The following is a 16,926-nucleotide window of genomic DNA, read 5'->3' as shown; positions in this document are numbered from 1 at the left end:
TTTGGGTAATTCTAATTCTACTGTTACTGGATTTATGATTCTTTTAATTGGAAAAGGTCCTATATATTTTGGTCCAAGTTTTTTACAGGGCTGTAGGGACTTTAGGTATTTTGTAGATAAGTACACCATTTCTCCTATAATGAATGGTGTAGGCTCAACCCTTTTTTTATCGGCTTGTGCTTTGTATGCCCGCCTAGCTTCATCTAGTGATTTTCTGACTATTGGCCAGGTGTTTTGTAGGTTTTCCAACCATTCTTTCAGTGAAGGGATCGTTGGTTCTTTTGGGGTTAACTCTGGCATAGGGTTGAAACTTTGACCGTTGGCTATTTGAAAAGGAGTGTAGCCTGTGCTGGAGTGGACTGCATTATTGTAGGCAACTTCTGCAAAAGGAAGTAAGTCCGTCCAATCACTCTGTTGGAAATTTAAAAAACATCTCAAATATTGCTCAAGTACCGACTGGCAGCGTTCCGCTTGTCCATCTCCTTGAGGGTGGTGGCTAGATGTCAATCCCTGAGTGGTCCCTAAGAGGGATAAAAATTCCTTCCAAAATGCAGACGTAAATTGCACTCCCCTATCAGAGATGATGCGTTGGGGTGCCCCGTGCAATCTGTAAATGTGCTGGATAAAAGTTTTGCTAAGGCCTTTGCAGTGGGAATTTTTTGGCAAGGGATAAAGTGCACCTGTTTGGAAAATAGGTCCGTGACTGTCCAGATAACAGTATTCCCATTGCTTTCTGGCAATTCCACTATAAAATCCATGGCTATTTCCCTCCAGGGGGCTGAGGGACTTGCCACTGGTTGTAATAGCCCTGGCGATTTCCCTTGCAACCTCTTTGCTGATGCACAGGTTGGGCAGCTGGCAACATAACTTTCTATGTCCTTTTTTATTGATGGCCACCAAAATTGCCGTTTAATTAAGTGTAAAGTTTTTACAAATCCAAAATGCCCTGCTGATTTTGTGTCATGGCAAAGGTGCATGAAAGTTAGTCTTTGAGTTGTTGGTGTATATATAACTTTTCCCCACTTTTCTGTGGTTCGTGCGCTGTTATATTGGGGCATGCGAGATAGTGCATCTGCCAGGAAGTTCTTTCTTCCTGGTAAATGTTTGAGCTTAAATTGGAATTGGTGAAAATGCTGGGACCAGCGGGCTTGTTTGGGATTGAGTTTCCTGGAAGTTTTCAGGGCTTCTAAATTTTTGTGATCAGTCCACACCTGGAAGGGGATTTTGTTGCCTTCCAGGAACTGTCGCCACGTGAGTAATGCCCAACGTATCCCATAAGCCTCCTTCTCCCATACGGGCCAGCGCTGTTCTGTTTCCGTGAGTTTCTTGGATGTATATGCACAGGGTTGCAATACTGCATCATCATTTTCTTGTAATAGCACAGCCCCCACTGCCACATCACTTGCATCTGCCTGTATTATGAAGGGCTTGTCCATGTCTGGGTGCCTTAGTACTGGTTCGGCAGAAAAAAGTCTCTTTAGTCTCTCAAACGCTGCTTGGCACTCCATTGTCCATGTTAGTGGCTGGCTAGGTTTTACTGAGGATGTTCCCTTCGTTTTTAGTAAGTTAGTGAGGGGCAAGGCTATCTGTGCAAATGAGGGGATGAATTGGCGGTAAAAATTTGCAAAGCCCAGGAAACTTTGTAGTTGCTTTCTTGTGCGGGGTGGTGCCCAATTTAGTACTGCTTTGACCTTCTCCGGGTCCATTTCAATGCCCTGTGGGGATATGCGATAGCCTAGGTAGTCTATCCTTTCCTGGTGGAATTCGCATTTTGAGAGTTTGGCATATAGGTGAGCGGCTCGCAGCTTCTTTAAAACCGCTCTGACAAGTTTGACGTGTTCTTCTTTTGTTTCAGTAAAGATAAGAATGTCGTCCAAGTAAACAAGGACCCCCTTAAATAGGTGCTCCCTTAGAACGTCATTGATTAATTGCATAAAGACTGCAGGGCCCCCTTGTAATCCAAATGGCAAGACTTTGAATTGATAGCACCCCATGGGGCAGTTAAATGCAGTCTTCCATTCGTCCCCTTCCTTGATTCTCACGCGATAGTAAGCTTCCCTTAGGTCTAGTTTAGAAAAAATTTTCCCTTTCGATAGGTGTGACAGCATGTCTTTCATGAGGGGCAGCGGGTATAGGTTGCTTTCACTGATTGTATTCAGGGCCCTATAATCCACGCATAAACGTAAAGAGCCATCCTTCTTCTCTCTAAAAAGGACCGGGGCAGCCACTTTAGGCTTGGCTGGCTCAATGAAACCTCTCTCCAGGTTTTTTTTTATAAATCTTTCCATTTCCTCCTTCTCCTTTGGGCTCATGGAGTATAATCTGGGCTTCGGGAGTTTTGCCCCAGGCTTGAATTCAATGGTACAGTCTGTGGGTCGGTGGGGGGGAAGCTCATTCGCCCTCTCCTCACTGAAGACTTCAGCAAGGTCCCTATATTCCTCTGGTATTTCTGTTAATCTTTTTTCCTCTCCTATGGATGCTTTTTCTATTCTTGATTCTGGTAGCCTCCCTTGGGGTTTTAAGTCCATAGGGTCCCCCTTCGGGAATTTGATTTCTGTCGTCCTCCAATTTACCCAGGGGTTCCATTTTTTCAACCATTCCATCCCTAGAATCATTGGGCATTCCATACCTGGGGTCACCACAAACGTTAAGTCCTCTTCATGGTTGCCCAGGGAGAGGTGTATTGGCAGAGTGGCTAGGGTAGCTGGCACCCCCCCTGCTATGGATCCATCTAGCTGGCCAAATGAGATTGGTTGTTCCAGTCTCCTGGATGGGATGCCCAGATTCCCCACTAGTGTTGGGCTAATGAGGCAGCGGGTGCAGCCAGAGTCTATTAAGGCTTTCACCTTCACAGCTTCGGGCATGGGGGGGATTAATATAGTCACTGTTTTGAAGATGGGTGTGATGCATCCACTTACCAGGGGTTCGCCCTCCGAGCTGTCATCTGAGGCATCCACCGTCCCTGTGGTGTAGGCTGGAGTTCTTTCCCCTTGGTGAGCAGAGGTGGGGGTTTCTGCAATTTCCATCATTCTCATGGCTGTTTCTTTTGGCTTAGCTGAATACTCTGGGTTTGTTGATTGGGGATCTGTCTGGGTTGTGCTGGGGGGCCTTTGAGCGGCATTCTACAGCTCGATGCCCTTCTCTTCCGCACTTGAAACACCCCATTTGCTTCTTGGCTGTATCCGATGATTTCACCGGTTGGTGTGTCAGCTCAGGCGGGGGGCGGCTCCATTGTTTTCCTCGGCGGTGCCTCTTCAATATGTCGATCTCTGCTTCCTCTGCCAAGACGTACCATTCCTCAAGTCGATGTGGGTCCCCTCGGGGCAGGCAAGCATCATATAGATCATAGTTTAGTCCGTCTTTGAAATGGCCAAGGAGGATGTCTTCTGGCCAATTCAGTTTGCTGGCAATGGCCCGGAATTCTTGTGTATACTCGGCCACTGGGCGTTTGCCTTGCCTCATCGTTGTTATTCTTTCACGGGCTTTGCGATCAGCCAGGGGGTCTTCAAATCGTCTTCTCAAAGAGGACATGAAACGGTTGAAGTTACTGAGTTCTGGGGCATTGGAGTCATGCAAGTTCACTACCCAATCCGCAGCTGGTCCATCCAGGGCAGATTGCACGATCCGGATGCGGGCTTTGTCGCTGGGAATGTCCTGCCCATATTCCTCCATGTAGCTGAGTACTTGGGTTAGGAAAAACCCCAAGCGTGTTGGCTCCCCTTTGAATTTCACCTCCAACGGTGGACGTCTTGGAATGGATCGGTGCCTCCGTTGTGGGTGGTAGTGTCTTCCGTCCAGATTGCCATCTGTGGTCCGGTAGGGGGTGGGGGCTCCTGGATCAGTAGATGTACCTGGGGTTGCAGGTTCCACGTCCCCCTCGGTGTCTCTCCCTTTGTGGCTCCAGGAACTGGGGCGGCCGTAGGGCTCAGTATTCTCCTCTCCTAGGGAGCTGAGAGTTCTCTTCATCAGGTCAATAGCTTTCTCTAGGATCCAGTCTGAGTACGGTACCCAGCTTCCTCCCTCTTCACTTGCGTGCAGGGATTTCTCCATCTCCTGCTTCCATTCTGGTTGCTTGGTCCCCCGTCTCAGGGTCACCTTTCTTGATTCCTTTCTCCACTCACTTTTCTTTCCAACGTTCATCGACCAGCGAGGCTTGTGGTCCTGTGTCTCCACCACTTCTTCTCCCGAGGAATCTGACCTCTCAGATCCCAACATCTGGCAAGGTTCCAACTGGGTCAGCGGCTCTCTTTCCAGGGAGTTTTCCCCCTCTCTTTCTCCATTGTCTGACATGGTAAATTTTTTGCAAAATCCCCCGGCAAGGGTCTCCCTTCCAGGTGGATTAATTTTGCAAGTCCTGTCTAATGTAAGGACCCACCCCACTTTGCATCTTAAGAAGACAGAACTCTTGGAATAATTCTTCCAACAGGAATCCTTTATTAAGAGAAAATGGTTGCAGGCATGCTAGACAGGACTTGGGGTTCAAGCTCTTCCATTCAAGGGGTTAAGGGGTTCCCCAGTAGTCCCACCCAATCAACCCCCCTTCCAGTGATAGTTTCAAGTATCACAATTCCGCCCCCTTTCTTCTTTCTTCCGTCTGGATGGGGACTTCAGATAACTACATGAAAGGCAACTACCCTCCATTGGTATGCTAACGCTTCGAGGTTACAATAAACACACATTCAGCATTCCGCTCTTTGAAGTGTAAAGAAGGAAGTGAGGGCCATAAAGCCCCTTTGTTCTCCCCCTTCTCTCCCTCTTATGGCAGAATCCAGAGAAGGCAGAATTGGGAGTTTCTATATTTGATAATTTAAAGATGAAATATAATTGGATTCTGACAGTTCTTCTGTAACTGCCCTCTCTGCAATTATAAGATCTTTTACTTCCTCCTTAATATCCAAAGCATGTTTTTTTAAAGCTTCTTGTAAATCTTTAAGAGAAATTGCAGGAGGAGGAGAGGGTGGAGGTGATTTTGGTTTCTGGGAGACAGGCTGGGTCATTGGGGAAGAGATAGTAGCTTTAGGAGGAGGAGGCAAACATTGTGAAGCCATTTTCATTAAGTTCTAAGAAGAAAGATTCTTATTTAAAAAAAAATAAAAAAAGGAAAAGAAAAAATCACAGTTCTTTTAAATATTCCTTAAAAAAGAAAAAAGAAAAAAACAAACAATAAAAAGACAAATTCTTGCTTCTATATTTGAAGCATTAGTCTGTATCCGGATTTTAACTTTGTAATGCAGATCAAACAAGAAAGACAATCGCCATTTTGCCTTTCACTTTCCCTTTCTTTAAAAGGGAAAGTAAACAAAAAAAGAGGGGGAAGATGCTTGCAGGAGTTAAAGTCACAATAAATCTTAAATCCACTTTCTCCTGGTGTGCTCCGTCTGCATTTGAATATTCACAAGCTCCAAAAAAAAAAACAGATGTGGGAGCGATGCCTTGCTTCATCCCAGAACTTCGGGACAAAGACGTCCTGGAGTGCGGAGTTGGCTCAGGCTCCGAGGGAGCTCTACCCTCCGATCCCTGAAATTATAGGGATCCAGGGGAGCTCTTACCTCTGCCTGAGCAGCTCTTTTCTTCCCTTTCTCCCAGGGAAGAAATTCAAGCCACAGGACAGCTGATTGTAAAAGTCCTGCTGCTTTTACACAACCCAGGAACGGGCTGCTTTGTGAAAAGCAGCCATCGTAGCCGCTTGATCCACAGGAAGTCTGAGATTGGTTGTTCCAGTCTCCTGAATGGGATGCCCAGATTCCCCACTAATGTTGGGCTAATGAGGCAGCGGGTGCAGCCAGAGTCTATTAAGGCTTTCACCTTCACAGCTTCGGGCATGGGGGGGATTAATATAGTCACTGTTTTGAAGATGGGTGTGATGCATCCACTTACCAGGGGTTCGCCCTCCGAGCTGTCATCTGAGGCATCCACCGTCCCTGTGGTGTAGGCTGGAGTTCTTTCCCCTTGGTGAGCAGAAGTGGGGGGTTCTGCAATTTCCATCATTCTCATGGCCGTTTCTTTTGGCTTAGCTGAAGACTTTCTGGATTTGTTGATTGGGGATCTGTCTGGGTTGTGCTGGGGGGCCTTTGAGCGGCATTCTACAGCTTGATGCCCTTCTCTTCCGCACTTAAAACACCCCATTTGCTTCTTGGCTGTAGCCGATGATTTCATCGGTTCGTGTGTCAGCTCAGGCGGGGGGCGGCTCCATTGTTTTCCTCGGCGGTGCCTCTTCAATATGTCGATCTCTGCTTCCTCTGCCAAGACGTACCATTCCTCAAGTCGGTGTGGGTCCCCTCGGGGCAGGCAAGCATCATATAGATCATAGTTTAGTCCGTCTTTGAAATGGCTAAGGAGGATGTCTTCTGGCCAATTTGCTGGCAATGCCCCGGAATTCTTGTGTATATTCAGCCACCGGGCGTTTGCCTTGCCTCATCGTTTTTATCCTTTCACGGGCTTTGCGATCAGCCAGGGGATCTTCAAATCATCTTCTCAAAGAGGACATGAAACGGTTGAAGTTACTGAGTTCTGGGGCATTGGAGTCATGCAAGTTCACCACCCAATCTGCAGCCGGTCCATCCAGGGCAGATTGCACGATCCGGATGCGGGCTTTGTCACTGGGAATGTCCTGCCCGTATTCCTCCATGTAGCTGAGAACTTGGGTTAAGAAAAACCCCAAGCGTGTTGGCTCCCCTTTGAATTTCACCTCCAATGGTGGACGTCTTGGAATGGATCAGTGCCTCCGTTGTTGGTGGTAGTGTCTTCCGTCCAGATTGCCATCTGTGGTCCGGTAGGGGGTGGAGGCTACTGGATCAGTAGATGTCCCCTGGGTTGCAGGTTCCACGTCCCCCTCGGTGTCTCTCCCTTTGCGGCTCCAGGAGCTGGGGCGGCCGTAGGGCTCAGGATTCTCCTCTCCTAGGGAGCTGAGAGTTCTCTTCATCAGGTCAATAGCTTTCTCTAGGATCCAGTCTGAGTACGGTGCCCAGCTTCCTCCCTCTTCACTTGCGTGCAGGGATTTCTCCATCTCCTGCTTCCATTCTGGTTGCTTGGTCCCCGTCTCAGGGTCACCTTTCTTGATTCCTTTCCCCACTCACTTTTCTTTCCAACGCCCATCGACCAGCGAGGCTTGTGGTCCTGTGTCTCCACCACTTCTTCTCCTGAGGAATCTGGCCTCTCAGGATCCCAACATCTGGCAAGGTTCCAACTGGGTCAGCGGCTCTCTTTCCAGGGAGTTTTCCCCCTCTCTTGCTCCATTGTCTGACATGGTAAATTTTTGCAAAATCCCCCGGCAAGGGTCTCCCTTCCAGGTGGATTAATTTTGCAAGTCCTGTCTAATGTAAGGACCCACCCCACTTGGGTCCTTACATTAGAACTCTTGGAATAATTCTTCCAACAGGAATCCTTTGTTAAGAAGAAGTGGTTGCAGGCGTGCTAGACAGTACTTGGGGTCCAAGCTCTCCCATTCAAGGTTTTAAGGGGTTCCCCAGTAGTCCCACCCAATCACCCCCCCTTCCAGTGATAGTTTCAGGCATCACAATTCCACCCCTTTATTCCTTTCTTCCATCTGGATGGAGACTTCAGATAAACTACATGAAAGGTAAATAGCCCCCTTTGTTATGATAAGGTTCTTTGGTGCTAACTACATTAAAACTCTTTGAGGTTGCAATAAACACATTCAGTTCCTTAGAAGTATACTGAAGGAAGTGAGGGCCATAAAGCCCCTTTGTTCTCCCCCTTCTCTCCCTCTTATGGCAGAATCCAGAGAAGGCAGAATTGGGGTTTTCTATGTTTGATAATTAAAGATGAAATATAATTGGATTCTGACATTATGCTTTCTTTCTTTAAGAGAACAATTACAGTATATTATGCTTCTGTTTCCTCATCATTATTATCAAAACAACTCTGAGAACCTTAGACTGAGGAAGTTGTGAATTTCTATGTATACTCAGACTTGAATATTTTTCTATCTAGTATAGTATTCTCATTATTACACTATTCTTTTCTGTGTGTAAAATAACATTGTGAGAATACATTTTTGCTATATCATCATCAATGTACTATGATGCATGCACTGGCAACATTTATTTTTTTAATTTTATTTATTTATATGTCACCTTTATTATTTTTACAAATTACTCAATATGACAAACATTCAATGCCTCCCATTTTTCCCACAATAAAAAACCCTGTGATGTGGGTTGGATTGAGAGACAGTACTGGGCCAATATCACCCAGCTGGCTTTAATTTTTATTAACCATATTGCTTAAGACAAAATCAAATGTCAGGGTGGGGGAAGATAAACTGGAGGACAATGTGGAGTCCTCATTTTCTGGCAGATAAATATTAATTTCTGCTACAGATATGGGTCCATGAATTTGCAGTTCCCATAGTATTGAATGAAAGACTGCAGAGAAGAGCAACAAAGATGATTCAGCACTGGAGGTTAAAACATATGAAGAACAATTGTAGGAATTGGGTATGTTTAGTTTAATGAAAAGAAAGAATAGGGGTGATATTTTAAAAGTGCATTGATTTTAAGAATCCCAAACTGTGAAAGTCTTCCCCTTTGATGTAGATTTTGTTACCTACTATGTTTACTATTAACCTACTATGTTTACTATTTTATCAATGAATACATTTTTATCATTTCATGATATATAACTCTGATGTAAGAGACCTGTAGCTACAGTAGATTTCCTAGATTTCAAAATAGATCAGAGAACGTGATTCCATGTAATATAATAAGAATGTTTGCAAATGTTTGTATAATTCAAGTAACTTAAACAGGTACTGACAGAACTCAGTGCATTTAGACCAGACATAGATGGTCTAAATAGTAGTCAAGGTAATGTTAGAGAAACAGGATTTTCCTGTAATACTCCTACTATATGCACAACTTTGAAGTAATATGGATGACTTTGTGCAATGGTTGTGTTCTTCTCAGGCATTCTTTGTGAAGGAATATGTTCTGAACCACCCAGAGGATGGAGAAAAGATCACATGCTTAAGAGAACTGATGCTTGAGCAGGTAAAAGAAAATTCAAGCAAGCTGCTTTCAATCTATTTTAACCGAATTGGCATATACCTAGGAAAAAACATTACATTGTAGCAATTTTCCATTCCAATCCTCTATTGAGGATTTTTCAAGTATTTAGAAGGACTGGACAGGGAAGAACAAGCAACCTTGTTATTAATTAGCAAAGGAATAATATGATAACTTCTTCCAGTACTTGAGGGATTTGAGAGAAGGGGGGGGTCAACCTATTCTCCAAAGCACCTGAAGGCAGGACAAGAAGCAACATATGGAAACTAATTAAGAAGAGAAGTCACCTGGAACTAAGGAGAAATTTCCTGACAGTGAGGACAATTAATCAGTGGAATGACTTTGCCTATGGAAGTTGTGGGTGCTACAACACTGCACATTTTAAAGAAGAAATTAGACCAGCATTTGTCTGAAATGGTATAGGGTTTCCTGCTTGAGCAGGGAGTTGGACTAGAAGACCTCCAAGGTCCCTTCCAACTATTAGCAATTTACTAATTTACTAACCTAAGAGTGATGTTAAGAAGTGGCTAAACAAATAGGGTTTTGTTCTCAATATCTGTATATACATTGCAATAATAATCCATTGTAAGGAAGTATGGATAAAGAGCAAATAAATTCCATCTGGCTTAGTGAAGATAGGAAAGCAGAAATAAAGCTGTGATTTTAAGTAATTTCCAATATTATCTTGTAATTTTAATTCTCTCTTCCTCTAAAATTGATAATGAAATGTTTAAACTAGACAATTGTTGAAATGTATTATTGTATGTACTAATTTGTGCTGGGTTTCATATCTGGTCATTGTCTTTGTATGGAGCTCAGAATAGCCAGTAGCACTCCTTGAACAGTGCTATCAAAAGCGAGGCAATTAAATAGATAGAACTCTGATTAAATCTCATAATACATTGTTTAATGATCTTAAATGAGACGAGAATTTCCATCACTATGTGAAGCAAAAACACATGTGATTGCATTACTTAGCAACAGCAGTTCTGGTAGCCATAGTTGCGGTTTTTAGGATAGGACCATCTCATCATTAGACAAGAACCTCATGCTTCCTTGCAGTGCTTGCTTTGGTTTTCCCCACCCAGCTATTTCCACCCACTGCCCTTTTGGCTGCCCTGTACTCCACTGCCATCTAGCCTGCTAGTCCCTACCACTCTAGCTGACTTTTGTTGTCTTCTTCCTGCTGCTGCTGAGGCACACCTAGTCCTTCCTGAGGCCTTGGGGGGCTTCAAGAACACTGTGCAAGACCTCCCTGAGGCATAATGAAGGCCAGCAGCTGCCTAGGTCAAGTGCACCTTGTCAGCAGCAGGAGGAAGAAAGCAGTGAAGGTAAGCATGGTGCAAGGGCGGGGAGGGCAGAAAGGCCAAAAGAGCAGAGACAGGAGAGATAGGCAGGTGGGGGGGGGGAGGAGTGAAAGTACCTGCAGCAATTATAAATGCAGGTGGGCAACCAAGAGCCCAAATTTGGATCATATGTTTGTGGGAGGCAGTGTAGTGGCCATAACTTTAAGGGCTGGTCATAACTACTACTCATTCAGCATCATTATAACTTCATACAGTCACTGAACAAATGGTTGCTAAGTGAGGCCTATGTGTATCAGAGGTAATGTATTAAAAAGTCTGATCTTGGAAGTTTTCAGTTTGATTTATAGCTTATTGTCTTGCCCAAATCAAGCAAGCTTTATTGTTAATTTTAACTGTTATATATTTGAAGTAAGATTTGATTAGCAATTGGCATTGGAAGCTGGCTTATTTCATCAAAACTTCGTAGTTCCTTCTTGGAGGAAAAATATAATTAGGGTTCAGATAAAGTACTAATCTTTGATTAATGAGTGCCTGACATTAATTGGTTTTTAGTTCCATCACTAAATCGTGAGTCATCCATACTGTCTCAGTAAGAGCTAAGTATATAGCATTAATAGTACAAATTCCTGAGCTGTATTACTGTAGAATTGAACTCTCTCTCTCTCTCTCTCCCTCTCTCTCTCTCCCTCCCTCCCTCCCTCCCTCTCTCTCTCTCTCTCTCTCTCTCTCTCTCTCTCTCTCTCTCTCTCTCTCTCTCTCTCTCTGTGTGTGTGTGTGTGTGTGTGTGTGTATTCAAATAATTTGTTTTGGTTTTTATTCTAAGGCCCAGATTCTTGAATTTGGTTTAGCTGTACATGAGAAGTTTGTCCCACAGGATATGAGACCTTTACATAAAAAACTGGTGGATCAGTTTTTCGTGATGAAATCTAGTTTAGGAATACAGGTATGTGAGATTTATGCTGACAGGTCTTCTAAATACATAATATATTTGAAGCCCAATACAGAAATATCTGCATCTAAAATAACATTTTTATTAAGCAATAAACACTGACATCTTCTGGCTGCATGGCTATCTTGCTTTTCTTAAAACTTGACTTCAACTTTTCCCACAAAATAGTACGATGTAAAAATATCTTTAAAACAGTAATTCTTATTATCAAATTTGAATTTAGGAATTTGCTTCATGTATCCAGTCCAGTCCAGCTCACTTTCCAAATGGAAGCCCATGTGTCTCTCGAAATTCAGTCCCTATTTCCATGAGTCCAGAGGTGGGCAGAATTCCTAGATATGGGTAAGTTAAAGCTACAAACAAATAAATAAAAAAGCTTCCTGTGGTTCTAATTTAGGGACATCTTTTATAAAGTGTATAACAAGATGGGATAATATTCAAAAAACTTAAGACAGTTCTGATCTTCTAAAACAGTGATTCTCAACCTATCTAATGCCGTGACCCCATAATACAGTTCCCCATGTTGTGGTGACCCCCAAGTGGGTGTGGCCACCAATAAGAGGGAGTAGGACAGCTAGGGAAAAGGGAAAAAAATGGCGGACAGCATGGTTTGGTGACCCCCGTGAAATGGTCATTCGACCCCAAATGGGGTCCCGACCCACAGGTTGAGAACCACTGTTCTAAAATGATTGTATATAGCTGCCAAGAGAGGTTATGAAGTATTCATGAAAGGATTGGGTAGGTTACTGTGATGGAAGGGGTAATGTTGGGGAAAAATAGTTTGATAGAGAATTTTTATTTCTCTGTTGGTAAAAATAAATCAGAAGCTCTCAAAGTTGACTGCATTTAGCTGATTCAAATAACCACTTTATATTCATATTAAAATATTTACAATACCATACAGCAACATAGCACAATGAAGACTTCTTACAGAGAGATACAGAGACAGACCTGAGATTGAATAAAAAAATCCAGCTCCTAACTCAATACCTTTTTTGCACAGACTCAGTAGCACTTTTCTCACATTGGCTGACTGAGTTACCACATGACTCTTCCTGCTCATGAATATTCCAACACTCCTCCCTTCATGACAGGAAGAGACATCAGACCTATTGACTTAATACATTCTCCATAGTGAACACCACCCAATGGTTTAGTCATCATGTCTGCCAAATTATTCTCAGAAGAACAATGATGTAAACTAATCAATTTTTCTTTTACAGCTTCCCTGACATTACAATATTTAATGTCTACATATTTACTTCTGTTCTTCACCCTGTCACCAGTTGCCATTTTTATACAGGCAGCATTGTCTTCAAATACCTTTACAGATTCTTTTACATTAATATTTAAATCTTGCAACAACTGTACATACCATGTTACTTCAGAATACAATTCAGATAAAGCAATAAACTCTGCTTCCGCTGTTGAAATAGCAACAATTGTTTGTTTTATGGACTTCCATCCAATCAGAGTCCCTCCAAACAATATTATAATCCCAGAATTTGATTTCTTTGTGTTTATGTCATTTGCATAGTCACTATCGACATAACACTTTAATTTCAATTCCTCAGTAATCTGTATTTGAAGATTCAAATTTATGGTTCCCTTTAAATATCTGAGAACCCTTTTTACACCCATCCAATGTAACTTTGTAGGTGCAGCAGTAAAACGACTTAAAATGCTTACTGCGCAAGCTATGTCTGGTCTGGACCACTGTGATAGATATAACAAACTCCCTATTGCTGAGTGATATATCTCTTGATTGTAGGTTTTACCTTTGTCCGCACTTAAACTATTATAAAAATCCATACTCATGGGTGTGGGAGCAGTATTGCTATCTTTCATATTATATTTTTCCAATAACTGCTCAATTTTTCTCCTTTGACTGAGAATATAACCACTTTTTTCATTTTTCTGTATCTCTACATCGAGATAATTTTTTATTTCTCCCAAATTCTTTAATTCGAATTTCTTTCCTAATTTATCAGCAAATTCCTTGACTTGTGATGCATCCTTTGCGATGAAGCAAAGATCATCCACAAATGATAACAGTAGACAATTCCCTCCTTGTAACTGTCCAGTATATATATATATAATTATCAGCTTTGCAACTCTTAAATCTAAGACCCTTTAAAGCAGTATATAAACAGATATTCCAGTTTCTGGCTGACTGCTTCAGCCCATAAATAGCCTTGTTTAATTTATACACCATGTTAAGCTTTGCAATTTCATACCCTGGTGCTTGGATCATATAAATTTCTTCCTCTAACTCAGCATTGAGGAATGAAGTTGTGATATCAAAGTGCCAGATTTTATGCTTATATGCTGCTGCCAACGCCAGTGCTAATCTTATACTTTCACTTTTCACAGTTGGCGCAAATACTTCATCATAGTGCACATTCTTTAATTGTGAAAAACCTTGTGTCACTAACCTGGCCTTATACTGTACATCATTATTTGGCAATACCTTTTTCTTATATACCCACTTACAACCCACAGCTTTGGTTCCCTGTGGCAAAGTCACTGATTTAAATATTTCATGGTCTCCCATGGATTTCATCTCTTTATCCATGGCCTCCTTCCATTTTTCTTGTTCAGCTTTTGGTAATGCCAACACCTCTTTATAACTTCTTGGCTCATACCACACATTGCAAACCTTTACCTTGCTGACAGAATCAGGCAGAATTCCTTTGTTACATTGCTCTGACCTACGTGGTATTAACTGCTCCTGTGTCTCAAGTCTTTCTGGCTTCATGTCTTGTTCAGCCTCTCCTCCCTGAACATTGACATCTTCAATAATCATTTTTCCATCATTAGATGAGTTATTGTTATTAAATAGATCACCATCATTAATTGAGACATACCCAGAATTTGCATTAATTCTGTCCCAATTTTGTTCTGCAAAATTAGCAGACCTTGAAATTACAATTCTTTTACTTCCATCGCTAAAGCGATATCCTTTGGACCCTGGCTCATAGCCCACAAACCTGAGCTTTCTTGCCTTTTGCTGTCCCTTTCTTCTGATTGCCTTCGGAATATGTACCCATGCAGTACTTCCAAAAATTCTCAAGTGTACCAGCGATGGCTTTCTCCCATATAGAATGGCATATGGAGGATTATTAATGGAGGAACTCTACAGTCTGTTAACTATATAATTGGCAGTTAATATGGCTTCTCCCCAATATGACCTGCTCATACCAGAATCCTCTAATAATGAATCTTTCATTGTTTGCAAAACACCATTCCTTCTTTCAGCTACACCATTCTCTGCTGCTGTGTAAGGATTTGTACGTCTGTGTCTTATCCCCAACTGCCACAACCATTGTTGGAATTAAGTTGACATAAATTCAGTACCTCTTTCAGTTTGCAACTGACATACTTGTTGTCTGTACCTTCTCTCTACAAAACTTAGCCACTGTTTGAATTGTTGTAGCACCTCTGTCGTACCTTTGAGCAAGTAGCAAAACCCATACCTGCTGTAATCATCAACAATTACCAGTGCATACTTTGCTCCTCCCAAACTAGCTTGCATAGATCCCATCAGATCTGCATGGACCAGCTCTAGAGCTCTTTTTGTTTGTCTTGTGCTATATTTACTAGCTGGGAATGCCTTTGACTTCGATGCTTTACATACTGCACAGTCCAAATATGTTTTGCATCCCTTCAAATTTAGCCCTTCTGCAAACTCTTGTGTTTGCTGCAAAACCTTAAAGCTTGCATGGCCAAGTCTTCTATGTAGAAGATGAACACATGAATTGTGTTCTGCAACATTCTTAAATATATGGGAACATTGAACCTTTTGTCCCTGCAATACATATAGATTATCTTCCTCTATGCCTTCTGCACAAATATTCCCATTCCTCTTGATGAGACACTTTCCATTTACAAAAATGGTCTCAAAACCTTGTTTGTCTAAATTAGACACACTTAACAAATTATGTTCCATCTCAGGTACACAAAGCACATTGGTAAACTTTGATTCCAAATATGGAATTTTTACATCGCCTCTTCCGATGACTTTTGCTTTCTGGCCATTTGCCAAAGCCACAGCTTCTTTTTTTTTTATTGAAAATTTTTATAAATTTTTACAAAAAAACAGAAGAATAACAATACAACAAAAACATAGACAAGAAACTAAACAAAACAAACAAAACAACCCTATCCCTACCCCCCCAAAACCCCCACTCCCTCCCCCCCAGAACTTCCCAGAGCAGAATATAGGCTTAATTAAAAAAAAATAAAAAAGTTATATGAAAAAAGAGAATATAACTAAGATATATGTATGTATATAAAAATAAAAGTTATAAAAAAGCTAAATAATATTATTTTATATCCAATTTAAATTGTATAAACTTTATCCATTTATCCCAAACAGCAAAAAATTTCTCTTGCGATTGTTCTTTTAAAATCTTTGCCATTTCCGCCAAATAAGACACTTTAAGAAACCATTCCTGCAAAGTAGGCAAGGATTCCTTTTTCCAGTATTGTCCTACTAACAGCCTTGCGGCTGTAATCAAGTTTAACATCAATATAACCTCCTTTGTGTCACAATCAGTAACTATACCTAACAAAAATAATTGTGGAGTAAATTTTACCCTCCTTCTAAAAATTCTTTGAATATTCCACCATATCTTAATCCAGAAGGCTTTTATATTTCTACACGACCACCAAATGTGATAATAGGTGGCATCCAAACAACCACATCTCCAACATTTAGGCTGTAGGTCAGGGTACATAAAAGACATTTTTTGTGGGTCAAGGTGCCATCTATAAAACATTTTATAAAAATTCTCCCTTAAATTCTGTGCTTGTGTAAATTTAACATTTCTCACCCAAATGGTTTCCCAGGTATCCAGTAGGACTGGTTCACCAAAATTCTGTGCCCATCTGATCATACAATCTTTAATTAATTCTGTTTCTGAATCCAATTCCACTAGAACCCCATAAATTCTCTTAATATGAGTTAGTCTTTGGTCCTTCACTTGCTTAATAAAATTTTCATCTTCTCTGAGAAAACCCACCTTACGATCCATCTTCCATCTATCTACTAATTGCCTATATTGAAACCAAGTATAAGTAATGTTTTCATGTACTAACTCTTCCAGTAGTTTTAACTGCCAATTTTGTCCATCCCATCTAAGTAACTGTGTATAAGACACCATGTCCATTTTAACCCCTCTTTTTATTCCTTCTATCGCATGCCAAGGTATAGCCCATAGTGGTATTTTAGAATCACTTTTATAATATTTTCTCCAAACCTTAAGTAAAGAAACTCTTATGATATGAGATTTAAAAGCCCGATCCACTTTTTTATTAAATATTAAATAGGCATGCCAGCCAAAAAGTAAGTCCCATCCCTCCAAATGGAGTATCTCAAGGTTTGTTAAATTTACCCAATCACTGATTGATGTTAAAACCACCGCATCATAATATAATTTCAAATTCGGTACCTTGAGTCCACCTCTCTCACGGAAGTCTTGCATGATTTTAAACTTAACCCTTGGCTTTTTCCCTGCCCAAATGAATTTATTGATTCCTTTCTGCCATTCACTTAAGTTAATCTCATTTTTCAAAATCGGTAACATTTGAAACAAAAAAAGAAACTTGGGTAGAATATTCATTTTTATCACTGCAATTCTTC

General features: G+C 41.5%; 1 protein-coding gene across 4 annotated transcripts in view; it reads left to right on the top strand.

Moving 5' to 3' along the window:
- The window catches only part of LOC120309387 (dedicator of cytokinesis protein 4-like), a 161,761-nt gene that overhangs the window by 98,936 nt on the left and 45,899 nt on the right, over positions 1-16,926 (top strand). For 2 of the 4 annotated variants that reach the window (XM_039346559.1, XM_039346557.1), the window contains 3 exons: positions 8,928-9,011; positions 11,157-11,276; positions 11,506-11,624. In XM_039346559.1, the coding sequence (XP_039202493.1) occupies positions 8,928-9,011; positions 11,157-11,276; positions 11,506-11,624 (323 nt within the window). The remainder of the gene's footprint in view (positions 1-8,927; positions 9,012-11,156; positions 11,277-11,505; positions 11,625-16,926) is intronic. The other 2 variants (XM_039346558.1, XM_039346560.1) reach the window with 2 other exon arrangements.

This window comes from Crotalus tigris, unplaced genomic scaffold, assembly GCF_016545835.1.
Source record: "Crotalus tigris isolate CLP2741 ecotype Arizona unplaced genomic scaffold, ASM1654583v1 scf7180000018006.973166, whole genome shotgun sequence".
Lineage (NCBI taxonomy): Eukaryota > Metazoa > Chordata > Lepidosauria > Squamata > Viperidae > Crotalus > Crotalus tigris.
Note: the sequence above shows the minus strand (reverse complement) of the source record. Positions and strands in the feature narration are given on the sequence as shown.